This window comes from Orcinus orca, chromosome 15, assembly GCF_937001465.1.
Source record: "Orcinus orca chromosome 15, mOrcOrc1.1, whole genome shotgun sequence".
In the NCBI taxonomy this organism is placed as follows: domain Eukaryota; kingdom Metazoa; phylum Chordata; class Mammalia; order Artiodactyla; family Delphinidae; genus Orcinus; species Orcinus orca.
In genome coordinates, this window is record NC_064573.1 from 45783038 (window position 1) to 45799437 (window position 16400).

General features: G+C 41.6%; 1 protein-coding gene across 1 annotated transcript in view; it reads left to right on the plus strand.

Moving 5' to 3' along the window:
* Positions 1-16400, plus strand: part of CDH2 (cadherin 2) — a 215623-nt gene that overhangs the window by 17673 nt on the left and 181550 nt on the right. Inside the window, exon 2 of the mRNA XM_004273726.4 lies at positions 12127-12238. Within this exon, the coding sequence (XP_004273774.1) occupies positions 12127-12238 (112 nt within the window). The remainder of the gene's footprint in view (positions 1-12126; positions 12239-16400) is intronic.

The following is a 16400-nucleotide window of genomic DNA, read 5'->3' on the forward strand; positions in this document are numbered from 1 at the left end:
TCACTCAGTTGCAGGTGGTGCTGCCCCCCACCTACAAGTGCTGCAGGGGATCCGTGAGCTCCCAGCGTGGAAAATGAGATCACCACGCTTGTTCTCTGTGGGCCTGCGACTCCCAGGTGGGAGGAGTAGGGGGCAGAGCCGGGCACCAGGTGCCGAGATTGTTATTTCGAATTCAGCCTTCAGATAAGTTCAGTTCATCCCTCTTCTCTCTAGAGTAGCAGTTCACACATTTCTTGGTCTCAGGGCCCTTTTACACTCTTAAAAATCATTAAGTGCCCTAATGAGCTGCTATAATGTGGGCAATATCTACCGTTGTTTAGCATGTCAGAAATTAAACTGAGGAAATTGTATGGTATTGATTTAATTCATTTAAAAGTATTAAACCCATTATGTAACACAAACACCAATTTTTATGAAAAATAACTATGTTTTCCAAAGCAGAGCAATGAAGTTAGTAGGAAGAGTAGCATTGTGCTTTCGTATTTTTTGCACATCTCCATGTCTGACTTAGTAGAAGACAGTGGGTTTCCTGTATCTGCTTCTGCGCTTACTCTGTGAAGGTATGACACATCACTCACCCTTTGGAAAACTCCACTTGACACTCGTGAGAGAATGCGAGTGGAAAGGATAAGATTATTGTTATATTATGGAAGTAGTTTTGCCTTTTCAGTTCCCCTGGAAGGATCTTGGGGACCCATAGGGATCCCGAGACCACACTTTGAGAACTGCTGTTCAGTCTGACTGACAGGTGGAGTGGAAACAGATGAGAGTATTAGGAAAGCAGAGTTCCTTCCACACGGAAAGAAGCTTCGAGAAGGGAAGATGCACTCCCCCTCTACAGGTTATACAGTGCAATTGTCCAAATGCCAGACTTAAACTACTCGAGATAACCATAGGTGGAAGAAATGCTAGTCTGCAGTCCCCCCGAGTTGAACCTGAAACTGGTGACATCAGCCCTGTAACCTGTGGGTTAGCATGCAGGGCTGGTGCGCTGGCTTCTTCATGGCTTAACCTAGAACACCGCCGGGCAGGGTGCTGCTTTGGGAGCAGGTTCAGGAATGGCTTGGAACTCTGACGTTATTGACAGAGCCCTCTTCATGGCAGCACATTTCTGGAGGCTGTGCTGGGAATGTGATTTTCTCACAAGAATAATGGTATAATTGTCTTGATAATTATCTCATCAAGGACTCAGAATGAGATAAATCATCACCATGGCCAGCTATTCAAATTAAATCAGAGTTACAGGCACTAGAAGCATTGGTAACCATTTTTAAAAAGTGAAATCATGTTCCAGGTTTTATGAAACAGACGTAATTGTACATGAAGACCAAGGAGTGTGGGGTACAGAAAGTGTACAAAGAGTCTATCACAGGCTGTAATTAAGCCCTCATCGATATATCACCTACAGAAAATGAAAATACTCACCATGGTGGGTATTTACTGATAATTTTCCATGTGTGCTTTTAGAAGAGTTTGGGGTTGGTTATGGTGGAGGCCGGGTAGGGCGGGGAGTGGGGTGACTTAAAAAACAAGTTGTTTATAAAAGTTTGACCTGATGTCTTCTCTCCGTTTTTTTCACATGGTGAACAGAAACACTGTAATTATTCTGTTAACGTATGTCACAGTCATATTTGAGAATCATATTTTAGGAAAAAATTCACAATGGCAGCAGGTAGATTTGTCACTCGGTCTTAATTCTTATAGGACAATTTCCAGCCCTTAGCCAGTGTCTGAGGTTGCTTCCTGATGGTTTGTGTGTGTGTGTGTGTGCGCATGTGTGTGTGTATGAGATGGGGCAGTGGCTAACAGTGGTCCCCAAAGCCTTTTGGTGGAGGTTTGAATATCATCCCTAAATTGACTAGCTAAATGCCTCATGGCGGTTTCCCTTCAGTTTGCTTCCTTGCCTGCGAAACAGCAGTAGTAACAGTACCTACCTTGTAGGGTTGTTGTGAAGATTGTTGAGATCTATGCATGGAAAGCATTGTAGCACTGTTCCTAGGCACTCGATAAATACTAGCAATCACCAACATTCAGTGTATTTAGTTAATTTCCAAGTTGATTATAGCCACAGTCTGATGCCACGTACTCTACTACTTGATGACATTTTGAACCTTGTGTAAATGCATGTTGCAGTCTCTGCTGAGTGTAATGAGTTGATGGGGCAAAATCAATCAAAGCCAGGATTGGCCACGTCTACTGGAATTGCTGTAGGCACTTCTGGAACTTTCAGTGGCAGTTTAATTGCATAACTGCCTGAGCCACTGTCTCAGGATTGTGTTATACTTCTATAGGCCGAGTCAGTCTGTAGGTGTAGCGTTGCTACCCCTGACGTTAAACATCCAGATGCTTATTGTAAACTCCTGTCTATCTTTTGAGACTCCACTCCACAAAGTCTTGATGCCTAGGAAGCCTCCCCTCACAGGGGCTGAAGAGATCAGCGACTGCACAGACCTCTGTGGACGTGACTTGCTACATGTTTGTATGTGGTCCTAAGGTCTGATAGGTTCAACTCCTGAGAAGTCCACACTCTAAACTGCACCTCCGATGAGGCACTCTGATTTTTGTCTGTCAAGCGTTTGTACTGCAGTGCTGTCCTCCAGCTCAGAGTTCAAGGTCAGCACGGTTGTCAGGTTCCTGGACCAGCATCAACACCGCTGTTTGACTCTCTTTGTCCTTACTTGATTAAAAGAAATGAAAATCAGAAAAAAATAAAAGTACTGATACCAGAGATATTCAAGGACCTGTACTAATAACAGAATTGAAATAAAGATGGACACGAGGTGGGTCACAGGGGGCAGTGTGACCCCTGCACCTAAGGTGGTCTAGGTTGTATTATGAAGGCAAGAAAGAGTTAACCCGTTCAAAACGCTGTGCTCTCCCTCCAGGACAGTACGTGACAAAACAAAAATATCAAAGTCCAGGGTTAAACTTCTGCACGTTTCAAGCATATTTCCAGGGATATGAAATCCAAAGTGTCATCAGTGGCATGACTTATGCAGAGAAAGATCTTTAAAGAGTGGTACTAGCTCTTGAATAATCTTCTTAACATAGCCTCCCACGTCATGGATGGAATCCTGTGAAATGTAGAGAATCTGGCAAATGTATGGTGATAAATTGGATTTAAACATTAAAAAAAAATTAGTCATGCAGAATTGGTCTTGAAGGGTTCCATTATTCTATTACCATGTACCCCACTAACTGCTTTAAAAGTGTCTTCACTAATTGCTTATATTGTTTGGAAGACATACAGGCATAATAAAAGCATCCTCAGAGCTGTCCCCCCCACCACCGCTACCCACCCACACCCACACATCACCTGTTATGAAAGGAATTTCACTTGTTTTCTTTTGTACATGTTTGTGAATGAAGTTTTATTCTTTGTCACCTTGGTTTCTTTTTTTTTCTTTTTTTAAATTTTTTATACAGCAGGTTCTTATTAGTTATCTGTTTTATATGTATCACTGTATACATGTCAATCCCAATCTCCCAGTTCATCACACCAGCACCCCGCCCCCCGCCACTTCCCACCCTTGGTGTCCATATGTTTGTTCTCTACTTCTGTGTCTCTATTTCTGCCCTGCAAACCGGTTCATCTGTACCATTTTTCTAGGTTCCACATATATGTGTTAATATATGATATTTGTTTTTCTCTTTCTGACTTACTTCACTCTGTATGACAGTCTCTAGATCCATCCACATCTCTACAAATGACCCAATTTCATTCCTTTTCATGGCTGAGTAATATTCCATTGTATATATGTACCACATCTTTATCCATTCGTCTGTCGATGGGCATTTAGGTTGCTTCCATGACCTGACTATTGTAAATAGTGTTGCAGTGAACATTGGGGGTGCATGTCTTTTTGAATTATGGTTTTCTCTGGGTATATGCCCAGTAGTGGGCTTGCTGGGTCATATGGTAATTCTGTTTTTAGTTTTTTAAGGAACCTCCATACTGTTCTCCATAGTGGCTGTATCTATTTACATAGCCACCAACAGTGCATCACCTTGGTTTCTTTTCAGTATTCCTACTTCACAAAATTCTTTAAAAATATTTCTTGGGTATTTATGTAGCAAAGAGATAAAAGTCTTCACAAAAAAAACCCCAACAATATCATGACAATAGCTAACCCTTGTCTTATGGTGAATCAGGTGTTGTTGCTATGCCTCAAAGCAATCCTAGGAGACCAGTACTTCTCTTCTTCTTCTTCTCCTCCCCACCCGCTCCTTCTTCTTCTCCATATTATTATTATTATGGAAAAGGTGGAGGCACAGATGAATTTATAAAGCTTGTCAAGGTCACATACGTAGCCAGAGGGGAGCCAGGATTTAAACCTAAGCAGGTTTGCTTGGAGGCCCAGGTCTTAACTACTACACACATTCCTGCCTTTGTTTCCATAAAGAATAAGGGGAACAGACATATAAAGCAAAAAGAGTTTTCCAGCTTTGTGGACTGCATTTGATCATCTACCTTCTCAGTACTTTAATTGTTAGTAGATTCTGACCATCTGAAAGGGAAAAAAGGAAGAGATCAATGTATGGGGGGGGGGTGGGAAACCCAGACATTCAATTGGTTAAACTTAGAGTTTATGATAATCAGAAGAGCCTCGGTTTTAGGTAGGCTGTCTTCAGAGCCAGAAAGAAAAGAGGAAGGTTCCATCAGGTTTGGGCTGCTTTCAGATGTGAAACGTTGAGCCAGTCACCATGAATGATCTTGATCAGGAAGAAGAGGGGCATGGAAAGGTCCGCTCTGGCTTCGGTGGAATATTTTAAGAGCTTGGATTCAGGAGTGACTTGGAGGAAATTGGAAAGCAGAGCCAGTGACCAAGGAAGACTATAAAAAAGAATCACGGTAATAGGAACCTCAAAGAGTAGTGGACTCAGCTTGAAAGCTCGTGGTACTGAGACTATGGGAAAATCATAACGAGAATAAAAAGCGATGTCACTGTGGGTTCAGAACCGGAACAGATAGACCAATCCTAACAGGCCCGCAGAACTTCTCCGCTCCCATTATGCTTCTGTCCTTTTTAGACAAGGAGGTCGATCTTCCGCCTGGGAAGAGTAGAGCAAATACTTGTAAGAGGAAATTGAAACTCAGGATAGGTGAGCTGATTGTATTGAGCAGCACTAAATGAGTGGGGATCCTCTGCTCAGCGTGAATTTCATCCTGGTGGGCCAGAAGGACGTGCCCACTGCTTTCATCTTGGAAGAATTGTGGAGAACAGGGGAATTACTAATGGACTGGGGATGGGTTAATGTCCCAATTAAAAGAAAAGCCAGGGCTTCCCTGGTGGCGCAGTGGTTGAGAGTCCGCCTGCTGATGCAGGGGACACGGGTTCGTGCCCCGGTCTGGGAAGATCCCACATGCCGCGGGGCGGCTGGGCCCGTGAGCCGTGGCCGCTGAGCCTGCGCGTCCAGAGCCTGTGCTCCTCAACGGGAGAGGCCACAACAGTGAGAGGACCGCGTACCGCAAAAAAAAAAAAAAAAAGCCAAATCCAGAAAATGTGGTGTTCAAACAAAAGAATAGAGGGCCCCATGCTGACCTGGGGCAGAATTCTGCAGCCAGTAATGAGGAAAGTTTGGCTTGCAATTTTCATTTTCAGATGTACACAGTAACTAGGAAACAGCATGGACTTGTTCAGAACAGAAAAAAATAATTGTTTCTTTATTCCCTTTTGTTGCAAAGTTATTCAACTTGGAGACTAGGGCGGAAAGGCAGGCATGCCGATATCTGGAGTTCAGAAAGGTTTGGGGAGATGGAGGTATTGGGTTGGATGTGTGGCTGCCCAGTGCTGCACGGGCACTTGTTAAACATACTGATTTATCCACCACAGCTCTTAAGATTCTGTGTTAGTGAGTCTTGGGTTGGGACCCAGGAATCAGAATTTTTGGTGAATGTCCCAGATTACTTGCTATGCTGAGTAAGTTGGGAATGACTGGGCTTTAGGACAGATGTACGAGGTAGAATCGTGTTGTCATCATAGTATCAATACTGATATTACTCAGGGCTAATACACTGAATAACCACGTGCCAGAAACTATTCTAAGTGCTTTACACATGTGATCTCGTTTAATCCTCACACCCGCCCTGTGCGTGGGTGCTATCTCAATATACATATTGCACACATGGGGGAACTGGGACTTCTGAGGTCTCACAGATAGTAAGTGATGGGCAGGATTCAAACTCAGGCAGTCTGGCGTGTTGAAAGTCTGGGCTGTCCCTCTTAAGAGCCTGGTTTATGGCTCTGGGTCAGTGGGAAGGGCCATGTCTGGGCATGTGTCATGCCCTGTCTTTAACATCAGAGTAGCATCATTATGAAGACATTGGGGTGATCCAGACAGCCAGGAGGAATGACTAAATCTGGATGGGAGTATTAATTTATCGAGATCAAGTCTTGGAGGGTTAAATGTAATTGCTGCCCCTCAGGGCCCCAAGTCAGAGCAAAGATACTGGAAGCCACTACTTAACAGTTGCCTGGTAAAAAAGACCTGGGTTGTTTGGGTTGACTGCGCGCTCAACATAAATCAACAAGGCCTTTGTCTCTGCTGTACCTTTTGCCTGGGATGCCCTTTTCCACTTCCTCCTCTTTCTCCTGGCAAAATTTTAATCATCTTTAAAGGCAGAGCCTAAATGTCACTGCAGCTATGGAGTCTTCTTTGATTTCTACAGGCAGATTTATCATCCCATTCTGCTGCTTTAGCACTTTGTTCCGGACGTTATAATTTTGCGATTATCTTTCTTAGCTTGTGCCACTCATGTCCACGGTCACTCAGCTGGAAACACGGAGGAGGAGGGCAGAACCTCCTTCCTCCCTCCCTCCCCTCCCTCCCACTCGAGTCCCTGCCGAGGAATCAATTTTAACTGTCTGCGTATTGATACAATCGCCCCTTTCTCATTCCTGCAGCCCCTGCCTGATTCAAGTCTGTGCCCTAACTTGTCGCCAACCTGTCACTTGTTGCCCCCCAACAAAACACACACATTTCCCACGAAGCATCAGAGAATTCTCTATCAAACACAATCTGCCTGTGCTGAAAATGTGTGCCTGGCTCCCCACAGCCAACAGGATAACCCCAAGCCCCCAGCCATCTATGATCTAACACTGTCTAACTCTCCAGCCTCAACTTTTGACTCCCTGCCTTGCTTCTTGGACTCCCGTGACACTGAACTCATTGTAATTCCCCAGGCAGTGTGCTGTTTCTTGCTGCCTTGTTCTGGCTCAAGCAGTGACTGCCTGGGATGGCTTCCCTGCCCACCGCCCCCCCCCCCCCCACACACACTGCCTGACTCCTCCTGGGCTCGGCTTGGGAGGCCCCCAGATCCCTGCCCTGGGCTCTCCCCATGCCCTCTGCATCCCTCTACCTCTCACTGCCACTTTCTATTGCAATTATCTCTATTTTGCTCTCACTTGAAGCCTTGAACTTCCTAAGTGCAGGGCTGTGTTTCCTTCTGTTTCCCCTGGCAAGTGGACACTTAATACATGTTTCTGCAAAGAATTGTAACTATTTGTCCTACTTGGCAAGACTAGAGGATTAGAATCTTGCCCTTTCCTCTTCCTGGAGGTGAGGTCTTGGGTATTCACCTCTGAGGGAGAATCTGTTTGCTTATTTGTAAAATTCGGATAATTACAGTCCCCTCGGGGGCTATTGTGAGAATTAAGCGAGATGGCGGTGTTTTATAACATTTAGCATCCTATTCCAGGGATCCACAAACTTCAGTCCTGCTGCCTGAGTTTGTATGGCCAAGAATCTTTTTCACATTTTTAAATGCTTTTTTAAAAATCGTAATAATAACTTTTGACCCTTGAAAACTATATGAAATTTCAATTTTGATGTCCATGAATGAAGTTTTATTTGAATGACCAGAGCCATGTTTATTCATCTACTGATTGCCCACTTTTGCACTTCGGCAGCAGAGCCGAGTACATTATTCAAGTTAGGAAAAGGCATGCGATTCACTGCCCCCTCCTTGTACACGGAACTTTTTGAGAGGAGGTTTCCTCTCTTTGAACTTCTGGAGCCCTCCCCCTGGTCCCCGCAGTGATGAGTTAGTGTCGGGGGTGGGGGTGGGGAAGCCACAGGAGCTGGCTTTGGGCTTTCGGAAAAGGAGAACGTTCCAGTAAGAGTTTCGTGGGCTGTTGGGATAGATAGTGACCTCTGCACTGCTGGGGGTGTTAAGGGTAGTGGTCCCTGGTTTTCTGTGTCACTGTGGAGCAGGGTGTCACAACATTGGCCCTATTGACATCTGGGGCTGGATAATTCTCTGTGGCAGGGGCTGTCCTGGGCATTGTGTAATGGTTGGCAGCATCCCTGGCCTCTGGCCACTAAAAGCCAGTGGCGTCACCTCTTCCAGTTTCAATGACAGATGTGTCCAGATGTTGCCAGATGTCCCGAGGGGGCAGTACCACCCCGGGTTGAGAATGAATGTTGGAGAACGTTGAAGCATTATGGGTGAGACTACAAAACTTTCAATGTCCAAAAAGCTGTTGGCAATAGAGGCTTCATGAGTTGGAGCTGGCTTCCCTGGATGGGTTGTGTCGCCAGCTCCGGGGTCTCGCATGATCCCGGACTTGGTCCCAGCCCCTGTTTTGTAAGGTTGCTGTGAGCATTAGATGAGATATCCACGCATCTACAAAAGACCTGTTTGGTGATTGTATTCATTTCAGTGCTTCCTGTCTGCTTTAGGAACATGTTACTTTTGTTATTCCTGGACTGAATATTAAGAGGGGAAATTAATAATAAATTAATAGGGAGAAATACATACTTGAATAATTTTATGGAGCCTGTATTTAAGAAAACACATTATAGGGCTTCCCTGGTGGCGCAGTGGTTGAGAGTCCGCCTGCCGGTGCAGGGGACACGGGTTCATGCCCCAGTCCGGGAAGATCCCACATGTCGCGGAGCGGCTGGGCCCGTGAGCCATGGCCGCTGAGCCTGCGGGTCCGGAGCCTGTGCTCCGCAACGGGAGAGGCCACAGCAGTGAGAGGCCCACGTACCGCAAAAAAAAAAAAAAAAAGAAAAGAAAACACATTATAGAATAATAATAGCATGTTATTTTGTGGGTCCATTTTGTCTTGGGGAAGAAGACTTCAGAAAAGTTTCAGTTGTTTAAAAATATGAAAATCTCATAAAGTAATACAGGATGCCCATGGCTGTTTAATATTGGTAGCCAGCATTTGTTAGGCCACAACAGTGAGAGGCCCGCGTACCGCAAAAAAAAAAAAAAAGAAGAGATGACAGTTTTCCTCTAGTCTGTAGATTTCATTGCCCTCTGAGAGTTCACCTAGAAAACCACACACCGCCCTAACCCTACCACCCACAGGATGGAATGTGACCCTTGTTTGTCTCTGGCCTGCTGCCCTCTCCGAGCTCTGTTCCCATCTACCTCTTGGGGTTGGATCCCCACCATGGCTCCCCTCTGTAGCGGGAAGGCTGGAGGTAAAAAGGCCCCTTAACCCCTAACCTGTCACTGGGACACAGATTTAGAACACATTGGTCCAACTTATATGGCGAACTTGGGACTTCCCTTTGTTTGTTTTAGTTAGCTAAAAGTTAACTAGAAGCGCTTGCTCTGTGCCAGGGCCAGTATAAATGCCTGGATGGTTGCAGCTGGCAAGTAGCAAAATATCACCCTGTGTCCCAAACTCGATGGCTGTTGGAGGCCCAAGTTCTTACTTCTCAGAGAGTCCTAGCGATTTTCTCTTTCTCACTTTGAAATACGTAGAGCAGGCGGGGTATACAGGGAATGATATACTTTGCACCCACATGTCTGTGCACACCTTCACATTTTACCCTGTTTGCTTTAGATTCTTTTAGAAAGAAATGAATTATGACAAATAAAATCAAAGCTGCCTGTAGGATTCTTCCTGATGCTTTCCCTGACTCACCTTCCCCTGGGGTAGCGACTCTCCTAAATTTGGTGCTTATCGCTACTTTGTATATTTTTATATTCTCACTACATTTGTATGTTGTACATTAGCCTTTGAATTCATACCTTATATATAAAAACAGTCATCAATCATGCTTTGGATTTTTGGGTTTTGTTTGCACGATTTAGACTGCAGTGCACCTTGTTGCCAGTCTGAATGTGGAATGTCGTATGAATAGATTTCTGAACTTACTAAAGATAATAGTCGTTCCTAGGTTGATTTATAATTAAATTTCTCTTTCAACCTTACTTGAAAGTTAAAGAAACTGAGTATTTGTTTTGAGATGGAACCTCGTGGATAGATGTAGCTCCAATTCTTCCACTTTAATGCTTTTTTTTTTTTGACTAAGTGAAAATTTATTGGTCCATTTCTCCTATTGATGGGCGTTTAGGTAGTTTCTAGGTCCTGCAGTTACAACCATGCTGCAGTGAACATTGCTGCCCACGCTGACTGGGGTGCCCATGGGAGAGTTTCCTAGGGAATATACCTGCCATGTAGGATATGTCTACTTTTACCTTTACTAGGAGTTTCCGAATTGCACTCTAGGGTGATACCTGTGTAAGGGGGTTGATTGCTCTGTATCCTTGACTCGAGACAATCTTCTCTTGCCCTTGACAGACTTAATATTGTTTGCTAATTTGTTGGGTCTGACCTAATATCTCACTGTTGCTCCAAATATGGTTTTGAGATTAGATACTGTGTGAGATTTAACAAAGTCCAAATGTCCTTTTCTCTTGATTTTCTCGGATCTGAAAAGAATCCTTTAAATACTAGATTAGTCTGGATCCTTGCAACTTCAGCATTTGCAGTACTTCCCATGCATCATCCAGGAAGTCCTTCAGTTGTGAAGCTGTGCTGTATGGCTTCATTCAGACAACTGTTTTGAGGTCTCCCTATTTCTGGGGCCTCCCTTTCTCCTTCGTCCTAATTTCTTGTTCTCCTCCCCAGTGCAGACTTCTCCTAAGGCTGGTCCTGGAGCTTTTGAAATCCCTCCTTCAGGCAGCTTCTGTCCACTCTCTTCCTCCTGTATTTGGATCCCCATCAGGGCCGGGTAAAGATTTTTATAATTAACGTAAATGCTGCATGAGTTCTACTGAGGCTTAATCATCCTGTGATGATGTCAGTAGGAAGTAGGGAAATTAACTTGGGGTGGGGACGGTGGCGGCAGGTGGATAGCACTTGGCATGACGGAGATTTCAGCCCACTGGGAAGTTAGCTGTGTATGTGATGAGACAGAAGAACACGGCAAGAGATAGTGACTTTCTCATTTTTAAGTATAAAAAGGAAACATAATTATATTAATTTTTATTTACATTTTTAATGTGTTCTTGCCCTTGATCAAATTAGAGAAAGATACACTTTTTTTTTTAATTGAAGTATAGTTGACTTACAATGTTGTGTTAGTTTCAGGTGTACAGCAAAGTGATCAGTTTTTTATATATATATATATATATATATATATATATATTCTTTTTCAGATTCTTTTCTCTTATAGGTTATTAGAAGATATTGAATATAGTTCCCTGTGCCATACAGTAGGTCCTTGTTTTTTATCTATTTTATATATAGTAGTGTGTATCTGTTAATCCCAAATTCCTAATTTATCCTTCCCCTGCCTTTCCCCTTTGGTAACCATAAGTTTGTTTTCTATCTGTGTCTGTGAGTCTAGAGAAATATATACTTTCGATTGGCTGGTTTTACTTGGTATGAGACACTCTATATCCTTCAGTAAATATATTGCAATTTTGCTTTTTAGTTCAAGGGTATATTGAAACAAACTTCATAGAGGATTAGACGAGAATATAGAAATCAGTATACTCAAACGTACACATGTTTCTTGCGAAGTTAAGTTAGTGACGGTGATTTGTGGAGGCTCAAAACTCTCGGGCTGTCCCCCCACCTCCTGCTTCACTTGAGAGTTTTTCATTCACAATGACCATTTTGATGGAAATGTTCAGTCCTTAGAAGAACCTGGAATGTGCATTATTTAGATTTTACTGGACAAGTGGGATTTGTTTCTTCTACCCTAGTTATCAAAAAGATTAACCCTTTGACCTCTACACTCTAATCGCAACCACTCTGAAAACAAAGGGGTTATTTGTACAAAATAGTGGGAAAAGCAAGGCTTTATGCCAAGTGGGATGTTTCTCGGTTGAAGGAGGTGGCAATCACCGCACACATTTTTTTTCTTGTGTTGCAGGCGTCTGTGGAGGCTTCTGGTGAGATCGCATTATGCAAGACTGGATTTCCTGAAGATGTTTACAGTGCAGTCTTGTCCCAGGATGTGCTCGAAGGACAGCCTCTTCTCAATGGTAGGATCTCAAAAGATACATTTGTACACACAGCGTCTGTGCTCTTGAAACACTGTTCCATGCTGCAGTTAAAAAAGTCTCTAAATGATCTCTACTGTACAATAAGTATGAATTTTTCACTGTCCCTATAATGAAGCTGTAGGGACTTTATTTTAGGATTACAGAAGAGCTCACGAATCTCTTATGTACGTAACTGGAAGGCTCCCGATCTCTTGAAAACGTCAGAGAGCTTTCATTTTTCATTTACAGTGGAAACCATCACACAATTAATTTTTACAATTTTCTGCCTACATTTTACTTATGTTGAAAAATCATATTTACCAAATATCTGATTCTACTGCTTTTAAAAATTATTTACAGCTATCATCTACTTAGTATTTTGAATCAAAGAAATGGCTATAATATTATCTCTGCTGAGACATGTCAAACTTTAATATTTAGCAAAATTATAATGAACAGATTTAGCAGGTAAAGAAAGTCTCAAGACAGGAGCATGAAATCCATATTTTTATTATGCCATTGTTTATAGAAATTACTAGATAGCTGCTTTAGTTGTAATATATGTGAGTTTCCAATATAGACTCATCTTCTATCTAAATATGGATCAAAGTCATCACAGTTATCATATGAAAACTCTTGCCAATAAGTCTAGATTAAATCTGAAATAAAACTTGAAATCAAAAGCAAAATTCAAAGTCCCTTCTGTTACCTCTAATTGAAAGCAAATAAAATTTTGGGTAGTAATATTTTCATGGACTTATTTATCGTTACTCAAAATGTCATTGAAATAGGAAAGCAAGAAGAATTGATTAAGAAGTTGTATTTAGGTTCTAATTTCCCACAAATCGTGCATCTCTCTGAGCCTGTTTTAGACAGTCGCTTTTAGAAAATCTGGGCGACCTCAACTAATTAATTTACACGGGACTCTACCACACAGCCTTAATTGAAGTGTCTCTGTAGCTCTGACAAACCTTAGTGGTACCATACTTAAGAATACCATAGACAGAGGACTTTGAAATGTAAATGGACCCTACTAAGCATCTGTGGTGCAGGTTATCTTTTATTTTAATTTCTGTTCTGATTTGCTTACACCTATGTGATCTTTCTGAAGTTGATTTCTTATTTAAAGACATCCTCCCGTCCCTGCCTTATCACGTGGTATTTTAATGAGTAAATGTTAAATCAGTCTGTCTCAATGCTGAATTGCTATCTCATCTAGTGGTTAATGGTTGATGCGATAGAGGTTTAATTCAAATCAAAGTGTGTAGATTTTTTTTACTTAATACAAGTTTCAGAGTTCTGCACATTTGTCATTTTCTTTAAATCTATAAATTATTATGTGGCATCCTAGGACCTATGTGACCTTAAATATTATTTGAATGCTGAAAAAATATATTGATATGATTCTAAAGAATAATTTAGGCAGAGCAAAAATGTCAGTGGAATTTGTTGCATTTTTGCATTTTATTTTTGAGATACATTTTTAAATGGATAATTCCTTCTCCTACTTTCTCCTTCTAAAAGCTTGTTGAAATTTGCTGGTTACAAATAAACACACGGTCTGTCTCTAGAAGCCATTGATTTAAGATGAAATACATTGGCATGCTGAATAGTTTTGAAAATGAAAGCCTGTTTTTTAGTTATTAGATAATGCTGGTGACAGTAGAAACCGGACACAGCTGATTGCCAGTGTCATTTTAGTATAACCTAGAAACTTGGAACTTCACTGAACTTGTAAATATATAAGATTGAAAATACTTCTGACTTTGTGCTCTAGCCATCTCTGAGGGGAGTGTGTATGACAGTCTCTGGTAGAATTTCTGCGCTTTCCGTATGCCCAGTTATTACCATTTTTATCTTTTAGCCTTTTGATAAAACTGTTTCTCTTCTGACACACCATTATTTTTTTTCTTTATCATTCATAGAATATGTTAAAGAAAACCAGCATCTCAATGTGTGAAACGTAAAGTTCATAGTATTGATTCCTAGAAAAAACGGGTTTCTTCAGAAGGAGGAGGGCTTTTGTGAAACATCAACATTCCTTTTTACAAGAGTGTTGTCACCGGTTATATTTATTTGGGAGAATTGTTACTTACAAGAATTCTAGTTATTTATTATTTTTTTTTACCTTTTCTGTCTTTTTGGAGCTTTTAGTGAGATGATAATCCAAAGTTGGGTGTGTCCACTGAACCCAAATAAATACCATACCATAATCATATTCACGAATTCTACGTTCTGCGCTAAGTCCATTCACCATGTATATTCTAAAGCTGAGAGGAATCTATTGCAAGACCAACCAGAGTGATCACTTTTGCCATGGTTTTATGATTTACAGTGTTCAAGGAAAGAAGTAATTGTGCATAAGAAATATGCAACAGTTTTCCAAGGCATTTGCCTCGTGGCAGATTCTACCATATTAAGGTTGACATTAGAGTCTAAAAACCTGTTGAAGTCCTGACTCCTAACTCTTGATGCTTCCTTTAATTTCCCACTGATGACATTTGGGGAAAGGAGGACAGTAGTCCAACCGTATGTATAGGGTGGTTTCATAGTGTACGTTCCTGGTGCACTAGACTTTGTACAAAAGTTTAACATTTGGGTGTATAAGTGCCATGCAAGCTGATTCTTTTTCAAACAGTGAAGTCACAATCTTTGTGAAGGTGCTTGAAAAACATCAAGCATTGGCTAGAGAGAGACAGCGTTATAGTCATGTTAGAAAAGCGGGCTCTAGTCTAAAGAGCGTCCTCTTCTCCCATCCTCCCCTTCTATTTTCTGCCGTTGTAATGAATTTCATAGAAAGACTGGACCCGATGAGCTAGTGCTATCCCTCCAATTTCTCTTACGGTTTTCATCAGAGAGTTTTTGGTAAAATCATAAAGAGGGCAAATGTATTTTGTGATAAACCTTCACATTTCACATTATATCATGTTGAATATTTCCACTCTTTTGAAAAGAGGTCAGTACTTCAAAAAAATGGTTATCTAGGCCTCTCTCTGTTCCATTTTGTTAGCAAAACCAGATTTTAGTTAACTGTGCCTCTATTTTTGCACTTACAGGTGGTTTCCAGTTTTTCTCTTACATATTGTGCTGCTGTAGAGATTCTTTTTTAGCGAACTCTGATTTTTCTTTAGGGATATTTTCTTTGGGGATTTGTGTTCGAAAGTAAAATTACTAGGTCAAAGGGAATGGAGAGTGTATATACTTTTTTGGTGCATTTTTGTAGAACTCTTCTTTTCAGGGCTGAAGGTCTGTTAGTTCTTTTCTCCATCCTCATTACCATTGAATTTTACAATGTTTTTTATTTTCCTACTTCCCCTCAGGTGAAAAACATTCCTTTTTTATCGTGTGGTATTCTCTGCTTGCCTTTTGTAAATTAGGATCAATTTTAATATGTGTAGGTCGTCATTTTTACGTTGCATTTTTCTATTCTGTTTTAAAAGCATTTCCTGCCAATCCCCTCATTTTACAGGTAAGCACATTGGAGCTCAGAGACATAATAGGCTTTTCCCATGACTGTACAGTTCTTTAGATTGTTAACTATAGATCCGGAATTAGAACGCAGGTTTCTGATACCTAATTTAGTGATGATGATGACGATGATGATGATAAAAAGCCATTATACAATAACACAGGAAAGAGTGAGAGCTAGCCTACCTGTCCATGTGTCTCGCGACAAGTTTATCTTAGAGTTGGTCTTCTTTATTTCCCACTTAACACCATGGTTTGTGTGTTACTAGACGCATTTGGGAATTGGTGACGCTAAGGCAAACAAACCCCCCTATGATTAAAAAATATCTCTCAATGATTGTCACTATGAGTATTTTGTGCATACCTGTTTACAAGCAGAAACATTTAGGGCTTTAGAAAATAATATTTAGTCTTGAATATTTAACTTACACTCCACTGAACTAGAAAAAAATCTCTTGTGGGAGCACATTACTTGAAATAAAATAACTGCAATCATAAATTTTCATTCTGTCACCAGCAGTGTGTCTGACACTAGGAAATAACAACCATGCTGCAATATCAGCAGAGAGCATCTAAGCCGTTTTTCGGCTGGATGTGAAGAGTGATTTTCCTGTGTGTTTTGCATTGGTGGTCCGCATGCTTAGACATCTCGCTAAGTAAACTCCTCCAACTCTGGTCAACATAAATAGCAACC